Source organism: Pleurodeles waltl, chromosome 8 (genome assembly GCF_031143425.1).
Source record: "Pleurodeles waltl isolate 20211129_DDA chromosome 8, aPleWal1.hap1.20221129, whole genome shotgun sequence".
In the NCBI taxonomy this organism is placed as follows: domain Eukaryota; kingdom Metazoa; phylum Chordata; class Amphibia; order Caudata; family Salamandridae; genus Pleurodeles; species Pleurodeles waltl.
In genome coordinates, this window is record NC_090447.1 from 1,515,603,286 (window position 1) to 1,515,617,126 (window position 13,841).

The 13,841-nt window shown below is 45.4% G+C and overlaps 1 protein-coding gene across 2 annotated transcripts in view; it reads left to right on the forward strand.

The window, feature by feature from the left end:
- The window catches only part of TTF2 (transcription termination factor 2), a 175,292-nt gene extending 163,804 nt beyond the window's left edge, over nt 1-11,488 (forward strand). For both annotated transcript variants that reach the window (XM_069202809.1, XM_069202807.1), the window contains exon 24: nt 8,476-11,488. In XM_069202809.1, coding sequence (XP_069058910.1) covers nt 8,476-8,620 — 145 coding nt within the window. In that variant the 3' untranslated portion in view covers nt 8,621-11,488. The remainder of the gene's footprint in view (nt 1-8,475) is intronic.
- Nucleotides 11,489-13,841: the final 2,353 nt, after the last annotated feature.

The following is a 13,841-nucleotide window of genomic DNA, read 5'->3' on the forward strand; positions in this document are numbered from 1 at the left end:
TTATTGTAATGGTATGTTCGATGGCATCTGTCGCTGTAGATACGCATGTTTTGCAATAGCTCGCCATCTGGTGTTGGGCCGGAGTGTTACAAGTTGTTTTTCTTCGAAGAAGTCTTTCGAGTCACAGGACCGAGTGACTCCTCCTTTTGTCTCCATTGCGCATGGGCGTCGACTCCATCTTCGATTGTTTTTTTTCCGCCATCGGGTTCGGACGTGTTTCTGTCACTCCGAGTTTCGGAACCGAGAATTAGCTAATTTCGGAAGATTTTCGTCGGTATTGTTGCGTTCGGGATCGGCGTACTTAGATTCAACACTGCATCGAAGAGCTCCGGTGCCCTTCGGGGTAGTTTTTCGATCCCCCGTCGGGGCCTGGTCGGCCCGACCGCGTGCTGAAGAACGCCGATGGAACGGACCCCGTTCTGTTTCTGCCCCAAATGCCACAATAAATACCCCTATACAGACCAACACTTGGTGTGTAACCTGTGCCTGTCACCTGAGCACAGTGAAGACACCTGTGAGGCCTGTCGTGCGTTCCGGTCCCGAAAGACACTCCGAGACCGTCGAGCCAGAAGACTTCAGATGGCGTCCGCGCCGACAGCCCACCGAGAGTTCGAGGAGCAGGAAGAGGAAGGTACCTTCTCGATCCAAGAATCGGACTCTGAAGGATTCGACGATACACAAACCGTGAGTAAGACGTCGAAAACCACACAAAGGAAGGTTTACAAGGCCCAGGGGACGCCACTGCCATCAGGCCATGGCTCCACCCATAAATTCGGTGACCGACCGTCGGCACCGAAAAAGGCCCAAACAGTGCCGAGATCGTCCGACTCCGGTCGAGACACCGGCACGCAGCCTTCTCGGGACCGAGAAAGTGCTGGAGACAAGCCTCGACACCGAGATGCCGGTGTGGACACGGCTCGACGCCGAGACAGCGGCACCGAAGAAGATCGACGCCGAGAGGTTTCGGCCCCGAAAAAGAAAAAAGTCACCTCGGAGCCGAAAAAACATGCAGACAGGGTTTCGGTGCCGAAACAAACTGCAAGCGACCCAGCTTCAGGCTCTTATACAGAAGAGCACTCGCTAACCTCCCAAATGCAAAAGCATAGGTTTGAGGAAGAGCTACAATCAACTGATGTGGACCATACGCAAAAGCGTATTTTCATACAGCAGGGGACAGGAAAAATAAGCACCCTTCCCCCCATTAGAAGAAAGAGAAGGTTGGAGTTCCAAACTGAACAGACACCACAACCAAAAGTGGTGAAAAGAGTTACCCCACCACCCTCTCCTCCGCCCGTGATTAACGTCTCACCAGCACGAACTCCAGCACACTCCCCAGCTCACACCACCATAAGCCAGGGTGACCAAGATCAAGACGCATGGGACCTATACGACGCCCCAGTGTCAGATAACAGTCCGGAGGCATACCCTACGAAGCCATCTCCACCAGAAGACAGCACCGCGTATTCTCAAGTGGTGGCTAGAGCAGCACAATTTCACAACGTAAGCCTCCACTCAGAACAGGTCGAGGATGATTTTTTATTCAACACACACTCCTCCACCCACAGCTCATACCAAAGCCTGCCTATGCTCCCTGGTATGCTCCGGCACGCGAAAGAAATCTTTAAGGAGCCGGTCAAAAGTAGGGCAATCACACCAAGGGTGGAAAAAAAGTATAAGGCGCCTCCTACAGATCCGGTTTTCATCACTACACAGCTGCCACCAGACTCAGTTGGCCCTTTTCCTAGCTGCTCCTACAACGACACTTACACATCTGGAGATGCACCACCCCCAGATAAAGAAAGCCGCAAGTTCGATGCAGCTGGTAAGAGTCGCAGCACAAGCTGCAAACCAGTGGCGCATCGCGAACTCCCAGGCACTACTTGCGCGCTATGACAGAGCCCACTGGGACGAGATGCAACATCTCATTGAACATCTGCCCAAGGACTTACAAAATAGGGCAAAACAAGTGGTTGAGGAGGGACAGACCATTTCCAACAACCAGATCCGCTCCTCCATGGACGCTGCAGATACAGCTGCACGGACAATTAATACATCTGTAACTATCAGAAGGCATGCATGGCTCCGAACGTCTGGATTTAAACCAGAGATTCCACAAGCAGTTCTCAATATGCCTTTTAATGAAAAAGAACTGTTCGGTCCAGAAGTGGACACAGCGATTGAGAAACTCAAAAAAGATACGGACACTGCCAAAGCCATGGGCGCACTCTACTCCCCGCAGAGCAGAGGGAATTACAGCACATTCCGTAAAACACCCTTTCGAGGGGGGTTTCGGGGTCAGAGCACACAAGCCAGCACCTCACAAGCAACACCGTCCAGTTACCAGGGACAGTATAGAGGAGGTTTTCGGGGACAATATAGAGGAGGGCAATTCCCTAGAAATAGAGGAAGATTTCAGAGCCCCAAAACCCCTACTACTAAGCAGTGACTCACATGTCACTCACCCCCTCCACACAACACCAGTGGGGGGAAGAATAAGTCATTATTACAAAGCATGGGAGGAAATCACTACAGACACTTGGGTTCTAGCAATTATCCAACATGGTTATTGCATAGAATTTCTACAATTCCCTCCAAACATACCACCAAAAGCACAAAATTTGACAACACACCATTCCAATCTCCTGGAGATAGAAGTGCAGGCACTATTGCAAAAGAATGCAATCGAATTAGTGCCAAACACACAAATAAACACAGGAGTTTACTCACTGTACTTTCTGATACCAAAGAAGGACAAAACGCTGAGACCAATCGTAGACCTCAGAGTAGTGAACACTCATCAAATCAGACCACTTTCACATGGTCACACTACAAGAAGTATTGCCATTGCTAAAACTACACGACTACATGGCAACTTTAGACCTCAAGGATGCTTATTTCCATATACCAATACACCCATCGCACAGGAAATACCTAAGGTTTGTATTCAAGGGAATACATTACCAATTCAAGGTACTGCCTTTCGGATTAAAAACCGCACCAAGAGTCTTTACCAAATGTCTAGCGGTAGTCGCTGCACACATAAGAAGGCAGCAAATACATGTGTTCCCATATCTAGACGACTGGCTAATCAAGGCCCATTTGTTAATACAGTGCTCAAATCACACATCATATCATTCAAACCCTCTTCAAACTAGGGTTCACCGTCAATTTCACAAAATCCTGCCGCGCAAGGTACAACAATACCTGGGAGCCATAATAGACGCATCAAAAGGAGTAGCCACTCAAAGTCCACAAAGAATTCGAAATTTCAACACCATCATACAACGCATGTATCCAACACAAAGGATACAAGCAAAGATGGTACTACAACTCCTAGGCATGATGTCTTCATGCATAGCCATTGTCCCAAACGCAAGACTGCACATGAGGCCCTTACAACAGTGCCTAGCATCACAATGGTCACAAGCACAGGGTCACCTTCTAGATCTGGTGTTAATAGACCGCCAAACTTACCTCTCGCTTCTGTGGTGGAACAACATAAATTTAAACAAAGGGCAGCCTTTCCAAGTCCCAGTGCCACAATACGTAATAACAGATGCTTCCATGACAGGGTGGGGAGCACACCTCGATCAACACAGCATACAAGGACAATGGAACGTACATCAAACAAAACTGCATATAAATCACCTAGAACTTCTAGCAGTTTTTCAAGCACTAAAAGCTTTCCAACCAATAATAGTTCACAAATACATTCTCGTCAAAACAGACAACATGACAACAATGTATTATCTAAACAAGCAAGGGGGGACGCACTCCACGCAGTTAAGCCTGCTAGCACAAAAGATTTGGCGTTGGGCAATTCACAACCAAATTCGCCTAATAGCACAATTTATACCAGGGATCCAAAATCAACTCGCAGACAATCTCTCTCGATCACAAACAGGTCCACGAATGGGAAATTCACCCCCAAATTCTGAACACTTATTTCAAACTCTGGGGAACACCTCAGATAGACTTGTTTGCGACAAGGGAGAACGCAAAATGCCAAAACTTCGCATCCAGATACCCACACAAACAGTCCCAAGGCAATGCCCTATGGATGAACTGGTCAGGGATATTTGCTTACGCTTTTCCTCCTCTCCCTCTCCTTCCTTACCTGGTAAACAAACTCAGTCAAAACAAACTCAAACTCATATTGATAGCACCAACTTGGGCAAGGCAACCCTGGTACACAACGCTGCTAGACCTATCAGTAGTACCCTGCATCAAATTGCCCAACAGGCCAGATCTGTTGACACAGCACAACCAAAAGATCAGACACCCAGATCCAGCATCGCTGAATCTAGCAATCTGGCTCCTGAAATCCTAGAATTCGGGCACTTACAACTTACCCAAGAATGTATGGAAGTCATAAAACAAGCCAGAAGGCCATCCACCAGGCACTGCTATGCAAGTACATGGAAGAGGTTTGTTTGCTACTGCCATATTAATCAAATACAACCATTACACACAACTCCAGAACATGTAGTGGGTTACTTGCTTCACTTACAAAAATCTAACCTGGCTTTCTCTTCCATTAAAATACACCTTGCAGCAATATCTGCATACCTGCAGACTACCTATTCAACTTCCCTATATAAGATACCAGTCATTAAAGCATTCATGGAGGGCCTTAGGAGAATTATACCACCAAGAACACCACCTGTTCCTTCATGGAACCTAAATGTTGTCCTAACTAGACTTATGGGTCCACCTTTTGAACCCATGCACTCCTGCGAAATACAGTTCCTAACCTGGAAGGTGGCATTTCTCATCGCCATTACTTACCTAAGAAGAGTAAGCGAGATTCAGGCGTTTACAATACAGGAACCTTTTATACAACTACACAAGAATAAGGTCGTCCTAAGGACCAATCCTAAATTTTTGCCAAAGGTTATTTCACCGTTCCATCTAAATCAAACAGTGGAACTTCCAGTGTTCTTTCCACAGCCAGATACCGTAGCTGAAAGGGCACTACATACATTAGATGTCAAAAGAGCATTGATGTATTACATTGACAGAACAAAAAACATCAGAAAGACTAAACAACTATTTATTGCATTTCAAAAACCTCATGCAGGAAACCCAATATCAAAACAAGGTATAGCCAGATGGATAGTTAAATGCATCCAAATCTGCTACCTTAAAGCTAAACGACAGCTGCCCATTACACCAAGGGCACACTCAACCAGAAAGAAAGGTGCTACCATGGCCTTTCTAGGAAACATCCCAATGCAAGAAATATGTAAGGCAGCCACATGGTCTACGCCTCACACATTCACCAAGCACTACTGTGTAGACGTGTTATCCGCACAACAAGCCACAGTAGGTCAAGCCGTATTAAGAACATTATTTCAGACTACTTCCACTCCCACAGGCTGATCCACCGCTTTTGGGGAGATAACTGCTTACTAGTCTATGCAAAACATGCGTATCTACAGCGACAGATGCCATCGAACTGAAAATGTCACTTACCCAGTGTACATCTGTTCGTGGCATCTGTCGCAGTAGATTCGCATGTGCCCACCCGCCTCCCCGGGAGCCTGTAGCAGTTTGGAAGTTACCTTTAATTATTTATATATGTATCATCTCAACCTTAAATAGGTGCATACTTAGTCACTCCATTGCATGGGCACTATTACTACAATTCAACTCCTACCTCACCCTCTGCGGGGAAAAACAATCGAAGATGGAGTCGACGCCCATGCGCAATAGAGACAAAAGGAGGAGTCACTCGGTCCCGTGACTCGAAAGACTTCTTCGAAGAAAAACAACTTGTAACACTCCGGCCCAACACCAGATGGCGAGCTATTGCAAAACATGCGTATCTACTGCGACTGATGCCACGAACAGATGTACACTGGGTAAGTGACATTTTCATTATATACTGCCTACTACTGCGGACGAGGCTTTGACGCAGTTTACACCGGGCCGCGCACTGCGCTGAAGCCAAGGTTAGTCCAGTGTACTTGGTTATTGGGGTTAGTCTTGTGCGCTCACGGGGACCATTCCATGCCCTCACCCCAGATTCTTTGTGGTAGGTTAAATTAATCGAGTTAGGTGGTGTTAGTGGGGGTGGGTAGTTCATGCAGATGTTTGCTGGGATTAATAGATGAGATTAGTTTATGTATTGTTAGCTTGCAGGGGTATGGCCTTCAGAAAGGAGATTGCAACCTCTGAAATGGGTTCTGTGCAAATTGCTGAAATACATTAATTGAGATTAAGGCAGGTTTGCAAATGGCTTAGAGAAGGTTGTGCCCAGAGAAAAAAGGTGTGTAGAGAATAAGAAAGGGAGAAGTGTCCTGTGAAAGAGAAAACAATTGCAAACGCCAAGCCAGCCACAAACATAACCTTTCCAATAGCCTTATCAGTGGCTTTGTGTTTTTTAATGCATGACCCTTCCCTCTACCAGTTTAACTACAGTATTATACAGCTCCAGACCTAGGTGACAAACGTACGCGGCTTCTGCCTCACATCTGGGATATGAAGTAGTTGTTCCTAAAGCACTTCTGGTGATTCCTTTAGGTGTAATGTAGGCTCTATGCAAATAGATATAGTTAGTGATTGTGTTCATGAACCCACTTGGGGGAGTTCATGAGTATTTGTTCCCAATATTTGTCTTCTGTAGGACTGTCCATGTCTTTTGTCTGTCTTGCAGGTTGTCAAGGACCTTCTTGGCCAGGTGTGGTCTAAATGATAATGTTCACAACCACTGGAAAATGCAAAGCACTATTTGCAGGCATTTATGCACTGAATGTTCGTTGTTCCCTATTCCACATGTGTGTCTAATCATGGCTTCGAGTGATCTGTATAGCACCAAATACCCTACTGGTATTCCCTGGTCCTAAAATTCTCATGGTGTGCCCCTTCACCCAGGTCTGCAATCTGTGTGCTAAACACCTCTTCCATATGGATAAATTCTTCCACACCCGCTTCATGTTGTAGGATTCATAAGTTAATTGGGGCCCTGGTGCATCCAGGTAGGTAGTGACTGAGATGGTACCGGAGTTAGATCAGGAGCTCGGGTTTAACTCCTTTTACTTCCTGGTCCCAAGGAGGGGTGGTGGTCTGCAGCCAGAACCCGAGGAGGGGTGGTGGTCTGCGGTAAATTCTGGACCTCAATTTTCAACTAATTTCGAAGTCCATAATGATGCTACCCGTGCAATCTCTACTGGCCATGAGGACTGGGTGATCTGTTACAATTGGCAAGCTAGCGCCCTGCAAAGTCAAAATGGCATCTATAATGTCAAATACAGCTCAAAGTTCAACGACCTGTCAGTCGAGAAAGGCTTGTGGTAATGTGTTTGTTGTTACTGCCAATACTTGCCCCTTTCTGCATTACTGCCTTGATTTCTTTAGCAAATATGGGAGACAACATCCACATTAGCTCCTTATAAAATTCTGATGGTCTCCCCCACCTGCTTATTCCACCGTGTTAGCAAGAGTTAAAGAAATCTGTGCAGCGCCTGCAAAAGAAAATCCTATCAGAGCTCTCGTCACAGATGTACAAGTGCAGAGATCTAAATATTGGTTGAGCCATTGACAATCAGTGTCTTCATCTGCCGGTAGACCTCCGTGTAAATATTCTACAATACCACCACCACCACCACTACTATGGTTCTTTGTGGTTGAAATGACAGGCTGGATAGCCAAGTGAGGAAACATTTACAGCAGTACCTCCGCTACAGTCCCCTGCCAAACCCATTCTTGTATCTACTCCTCTAGTCTGTTAGTGACCACTTGGGTGCTGCTCCTCCGCCAGTTCAGTTCTAACTACGTCAATAAATTGAAAAAACCCAGCATGGCCAGTTAGATGAAGTACCTGGATAGGGCTGCTAAGATTGGCTGGTTTGGGGCTGTTATGCAAATTTTCCTAGGATGCGCTTAACATTTTGCTTCTGAATTTTTAAGCCGCTTCACACTCTAAGAACACCAGCCCACATGAAAATGCGCATGTCACTGAATCACAATAGCCTTTTGCGGTTGTACGGTCCTGCTTGTACTGTGCAAGGCAGGTGTATTATCCCAAGAGCAGTAAAATCACCCGGACAGTTACTATTGAACTTAGTGGGTGTTGTGCAGATTGTTTTCTGCAGTTACCGTGTGTCTCTAAATGAGATACTTGGAAATTGAGGGAGGAAGGAGATTGAGGTGGCACACGGATAAGAGTGCTGCATTTGAAAATCAAACCCGCAGGACAAAGCTTTGTACTGCCCTGCTCTAGTCTCCCGTGTGGCGTACACAGGTTATCCGCTTAGCACCCTTGGGAGCAATTTATTTGGGGACAGTTGCTTTTCTAAGATTTCCTTCTTTTAGTGGTGGTGGTGGGAACTCCCATGGTCCACCAGTGATTGTGTTTTAAATAGTGATCTGGGGATATTTATAAAAAAAAAAAAATTTAAAAAATGATCCCAATCTTGAACCTGCATTTATGCTTCCTACAAAACATTTAAAAAAAAAAAATTTATTTTGAAGGTTTGTGTGTGAAGCTACAGTGGAGGAGAAAATCGCAGACCTCCAGGAGAAGAAGAAAGAGCTGGCCAAGAAGGTGCTGTCGGGGACCGGGGAGGCGTTCACCAAGCTCACGCTGGCAGACCTCAGGGTGCTTTTTGGGGTGTGAAGAGCAGCCAGCTGGCTGGCCCAACTTGCTTCTACTGTTTTGTTTGTCGTTGTAAGTGTCGAGCACAAAGAGGTTTGGTTTCTGAGCTGGTCTGAAGTGCCCGAGTAACACTAGTGATGTCTTCACTTCTATGGTTTTGAAGGACAGACGCGAGGGAAGGGCTTGACGTAGCCCCTGCTTTGTCGCTCCCCTGAAGGACTGATGTGTATGACCTGGTTTACAGCCTGTCCCTTCCCTGTTTGCTGAGCTCCATTATAAAATGTTTGTCTTTCACTTCTTGACATCACCTGACTGCCAGTTAAGGACTGCTTCTGGCTCCCGCTAGCCTCTTGGGAACCCACGGCAGGTGATGCTGAGGGCTCCAGTGATTACCGTGTAATTAAATCTGCTTTCAGCCTGGTCTCCGGTGGCCCTGGGGGAAGCTTTTCAATTTCCATGGCATGCTACTGCGTGCAGAACAGAGCACTGTGTAATGCACGCCGAATGTGACCAGCCATCGAAACATGTTGTGGGAAGCATTATTGGGTGGTTTCTGCACTGTTTCTGTTCAGGGGGTTTGGCGTTGTGCCTGATGCGAGCTCTGCATTCACTTGTAGCTGGTACATGTTACTTCTGGCTTCCCTCATCTGCAGCACATTCCCATGCCTGTCCCTGCATTGTCTTCTTGTACGCCCACGACTGTTGCGCAGTGGTGGACTAAACCTGACGTACTGAGCCACCCTAGTGACTTATCACAGAGAGTTACTTGAGAAATATAATTGTTTGAACTATCACTAAGGGGGGGGTGCGCACTTCACCACTCCCACACCCACTAGGGAGTTTGAAATGTCTGCTAGAGCTCCAGCTGTTCCTGTGATGGCACATTAGGAGTTCACGGAAAGCACTTAAAGTCCATGGTGCACACCCTAAGATGCAAGAACTATGAACAATTTGATTCCTTTGCAGAATATGAATCGAAGAGCCGTGTGGCCCAACTCTGACATGGAGTATAAGTAGAGCGACAATCCCAGGTGTGCGCCCCAAGGTTTCTCAGTTTGTCTGAGGCCCTTTGGGGCAGCATGCTCAGATGTTTACTCTTGTTGAATTGAAAGCTGTTGTACAAACCTGGCTCCCCTAGACCCGCTGCTCCTGTTTCCGAGGCACATTGAACCTCCATTCTAGCAATAAACCCCAAGAACCCTTCCAGCTGCTTCGATTTTCTTGGTCCTTCCTTTCTAGTGTTCCACATTTCTCTTAATTTAACCAGTCTCTGGGTTTATATATCTAGCATGCTTTGCTGCTCTCCCCAAGGAGGATCTCTTGGCACTGTCCACTAATTGACAGATGAGTCGTCATGCGTGTTCTTTGTCACTGTGACATCGGAACCAAATGTGGTGCCTACTGTCTGAACGTTTGACGATTCACCTGTAAATATTTGAGATTTTTGGATGTATGCATTTATCTATTTAACATGCTCTTCATTAGGTTATAAGACCAGTTCTGATAGTTTCATGCAAAATGACCTCCGTTTGTTTCGCTTTAAGCATAAACCTTTTTGATGGGTATAGAACTGGAGCATGTAAAATGTAGTCCATAATGCCTAAAGCAGAAACGATTCCGTTGTTTGTAAACCAGACCTTTTGTCGGGTGTATGCCTGAGATCTATATGACCTGGTTGATGCTCTGCTCCAGTTTGAGGGACAGCTCTGCTGTCTTTGTAAGTCTGTAATTTCAAGCCCAAATGTGTATTAAGCAATAAATTGACAGTCAAAGAAAGAAGGCATCTATGCTTACACATACCTCCCCAGGTACGTACCAGTTTACAGAATCTTGAGTGTAGCTCGCCTCCTGAAGGCGTTCTTAGGATTTTTGTACTCTTGGTGGCTCAGGCAAATTTACAGACTGACTTCTAGTTTTTTTTTTTTTTTTTTCGGTCTCAAGTTTAGCTCTTTCCTTAAGATCATTTTAATCTTGTTAGCTCACACTAATTCACAGGCTCATCTTTAGGCGCTCACCTTCTGTAGCTCATAAGTGCGCTCCACTGGAACTCTGAGATGCGATCACATTGTTTTCTAGTTTGGTCATTACGTGACTGATGGCTTGAAGACCAGTATCTTTTGTTTTGGACTTACCTGGTTAGCTGTATCATCCTGTAATCAAGTGTTACGTAGTCAGCTGCTGGACGACTAGCTCTCTACCGGTGCTGTCTGGGTGACTATTCTGAGGGATATCTTCAGTTCCGACACTCAATGACTTGCCACATTATGGGCAACATCCTCTGCTCTGGCCCCAGTTGGTAGTTGGTGTGTTCGACAGTGTCCTCTGTTAGATCAGTGCCCTTTGTTAGTGAAGGAGCAGCTGTGTAGGAGGTTGAGCTCTGTCGCTGCCCTCTATTGGGATCGATGTCCTTTACCTCGCGTGTAGGTAACTTCATGAATTCTGCCAGATCTGCCCCCACTAAGAGTTGGCTGGATTGATCTGAAGGCCTTAACTTCTTTCCAGGATGCAGTTGAAGTTCTGCTGGACCTTGAGTTGAGGGTGGTGTCTGCCATTTTTGTCAGAAGTCCTTTGATTTGCCCCTTCGGTGGAAGAAGTTGGCAGCTCTGTGCCTGGGTATTTCAATGAATGTTGGATGTTATTCAGCATTATACCTTATGCTTTATTTCAGTGTTCTCAAATATCTGCTGCTGCGAAGGACCACGGTGCCTCTTCCTTGTATGACTGCACGTCTAGCACTGCCCCTCATAAAGCGCTGTATGACTGTTCATTGGGCACCAGAAACCTTGAATATTTTATACTTTTTATTATGATCTAAAATGCACCATTTATTGCACTTCTGGGTGCTCTGGGTTGACCCAGTTTGTTTTGTAAATAAAGCATCATTTTCTATGTTGTGTCCTATGTCTGTGTATTTCATCCTAAATAGTCGTGACAGTGACGGCACTGCTTTTGAGACTTTGCAGTTGGTGAACTGCACCATTTGTAACTGTTTTAATGCAACTAATTATTAAGGATGTGCATGAACTTACATGATAGAAGTTTGTCTTCGCTGTAAAACAACATTAAGAACAGTTGTTCATCTGTTATCAGTAGCTAAACATTTCTGATGAACTGCACCCTTAGTTCTTAATTTGTGGGCATTGCCCAGTACCACCACTAGTCAGGTCCCTCCTCCTGACTGTTTTCTAGCTCCGCCCATTGTCATGTACAGCACCACAGCGCCCCCTACTGCCTGAGCTCGGTTGTTGCAGTACTGTGGAGATACAAAACAAATACAATGCCCTTTCTCATTGCAGAGTTATGCAAATAAGGGTTATCTATCTACCACAAGTGAGCGGTAGCTATTGATTTTTGTTTGCGTTTTGGTGTCTGCAGCATTGCGTTTCCAATGGAAAGTGAAACACTTGTAACGGAATAATCAGAATAAAATGGAAAACTGCCTTTGGTACAGCAGACAGGTCCTGGCAAGTTTGCAATTTTTTTCTTTTTGCAAACTTTTACAACAGGCATTGACTGTTTAAAAGTGATATACGCCACCAAAATGTAAATGTGGCGTGTAAACATTTGGAAGAAAAAACGAAAACGCCCATCACTAAAATAAATGTAAATATCCATAAATGCAGCTTGGCTACTTTTTAGGTGGATGTTGCTCCAGAGAACACGCAAAATGTGGTCATAGTGAAATGCGCCAACGGCTGAAGGGGGCTGACCCATTCCCCTTGCTGCGGCAAGTGGAACCAACATGTGCAAGATCACTGAGCAAACCAAACCAGTGTATTAGGAGGGATGAGTGAAAGCCCCTGGATGTAGCAAGATTTGTGATTTAAAAAAATAATAATAATAATAATTTAAAGAGGCTGGTGAGATGGTAAAGGTGTCAAAAGTTTTCAAAGTTGCTACTACCTTCTGCAAAATGTACCTAACCCCTGGAAAGTAAGTATGATCATGTACCCAAGTATCTCTATAGAGTGTTTTTGCTCATAAAGGAGTTCCATGGTTCAGCACTGGAAACCTCAGCTCAAATTAGACACTGGACATCCTGTCGCCTAACCATCTCCCCAAACATGTCATAAGTGCACTGACACCTGCTTTGCATGCTCTTTTTAATTGGGAGGTTCTTGACAAAACTTTGGGCATATTTCCAGTATTGCCCTTGTCCCAAACAAATGGTATCTTGCAAGGAATTAAATATTAGTATTTTTTTAGTGGTGCCCTACACGTCCCTTAGAAAAATAAAGCAGCTCTTTTAATTTGTGCCAGCATAACGAGGTACCTACATTGTGTAATTATTCAGTGTTCTACTTTGTATGTTAATGCACCCTGTGTGTTATAGTTAGTATGTAACAGTCGTGTCTATGTCACCATTAAGTACATAGATCATGATTACTCAAGCAGTGACATTTAAAAAATCTGTTTTGAGCATTTGTTTATTTATAGGTTCTTTCCAGGCAGACATTTAATCATCTATGTAAATCATGACTCTGGTAAACAGTTCTAACTGCAGATTCCTCAACTTTTGAATATGCCCTAGGTGTCAGGCTGGATCCAGAAATATTTGAGCAGCACCTCTGTGAGCTAGTAGTTGGCTCCATACGGCTCCGCACTGATGCTGTTCAGCTTTGGACATGATATGCGGGTCCTAGATCTGCACCACTCCTGCACGCTATCAGTTCCTTTCTTTTTACACCACCAGAGGGGGATCTGTAGCTGCCTCTTGTTCCTTCGATAGAGTTTTTCAATCAATTTTTACAGTTTGCAAGGAAAATGTCACCGCCAGGATTTAAACCCCCTATGGACTGTGACCGATCCTGATGCCTGGGGGTCGAGCCTGCATGGTTTCCTTTCTTGTGCCACAATCTAGACCAGTCCCTGGAGTCAATGCTGATGTGGATTCCATCGACACAAGAGGATGAGGTGTCTATTGTGCAGTCTGTCTCGGAGAAGGTGCAGCTACGACTGAGGCTTCTCTCAACTTCCATTGACCCGTCATCTCACCCACTAGACTTAAACTCACAAGAACAGACTTGTACATTTCACTCTGTTTGGCACGGATTTGGACAATGATTATACCTTGTGGTAGGGTCACCCTATTTAGTCACTCGCGTCATAATGAACTTCAAGAGGCCAATGGCTTTGATACTTCAGCCGAGATGTGCCTCCTTGTCCTGCTGCTTAGGGAAGTCCTTCTTATTCAATTTTCATGGGTAGGGCAGACAAAGTTCTTGACCTCCAGCTCCCCACC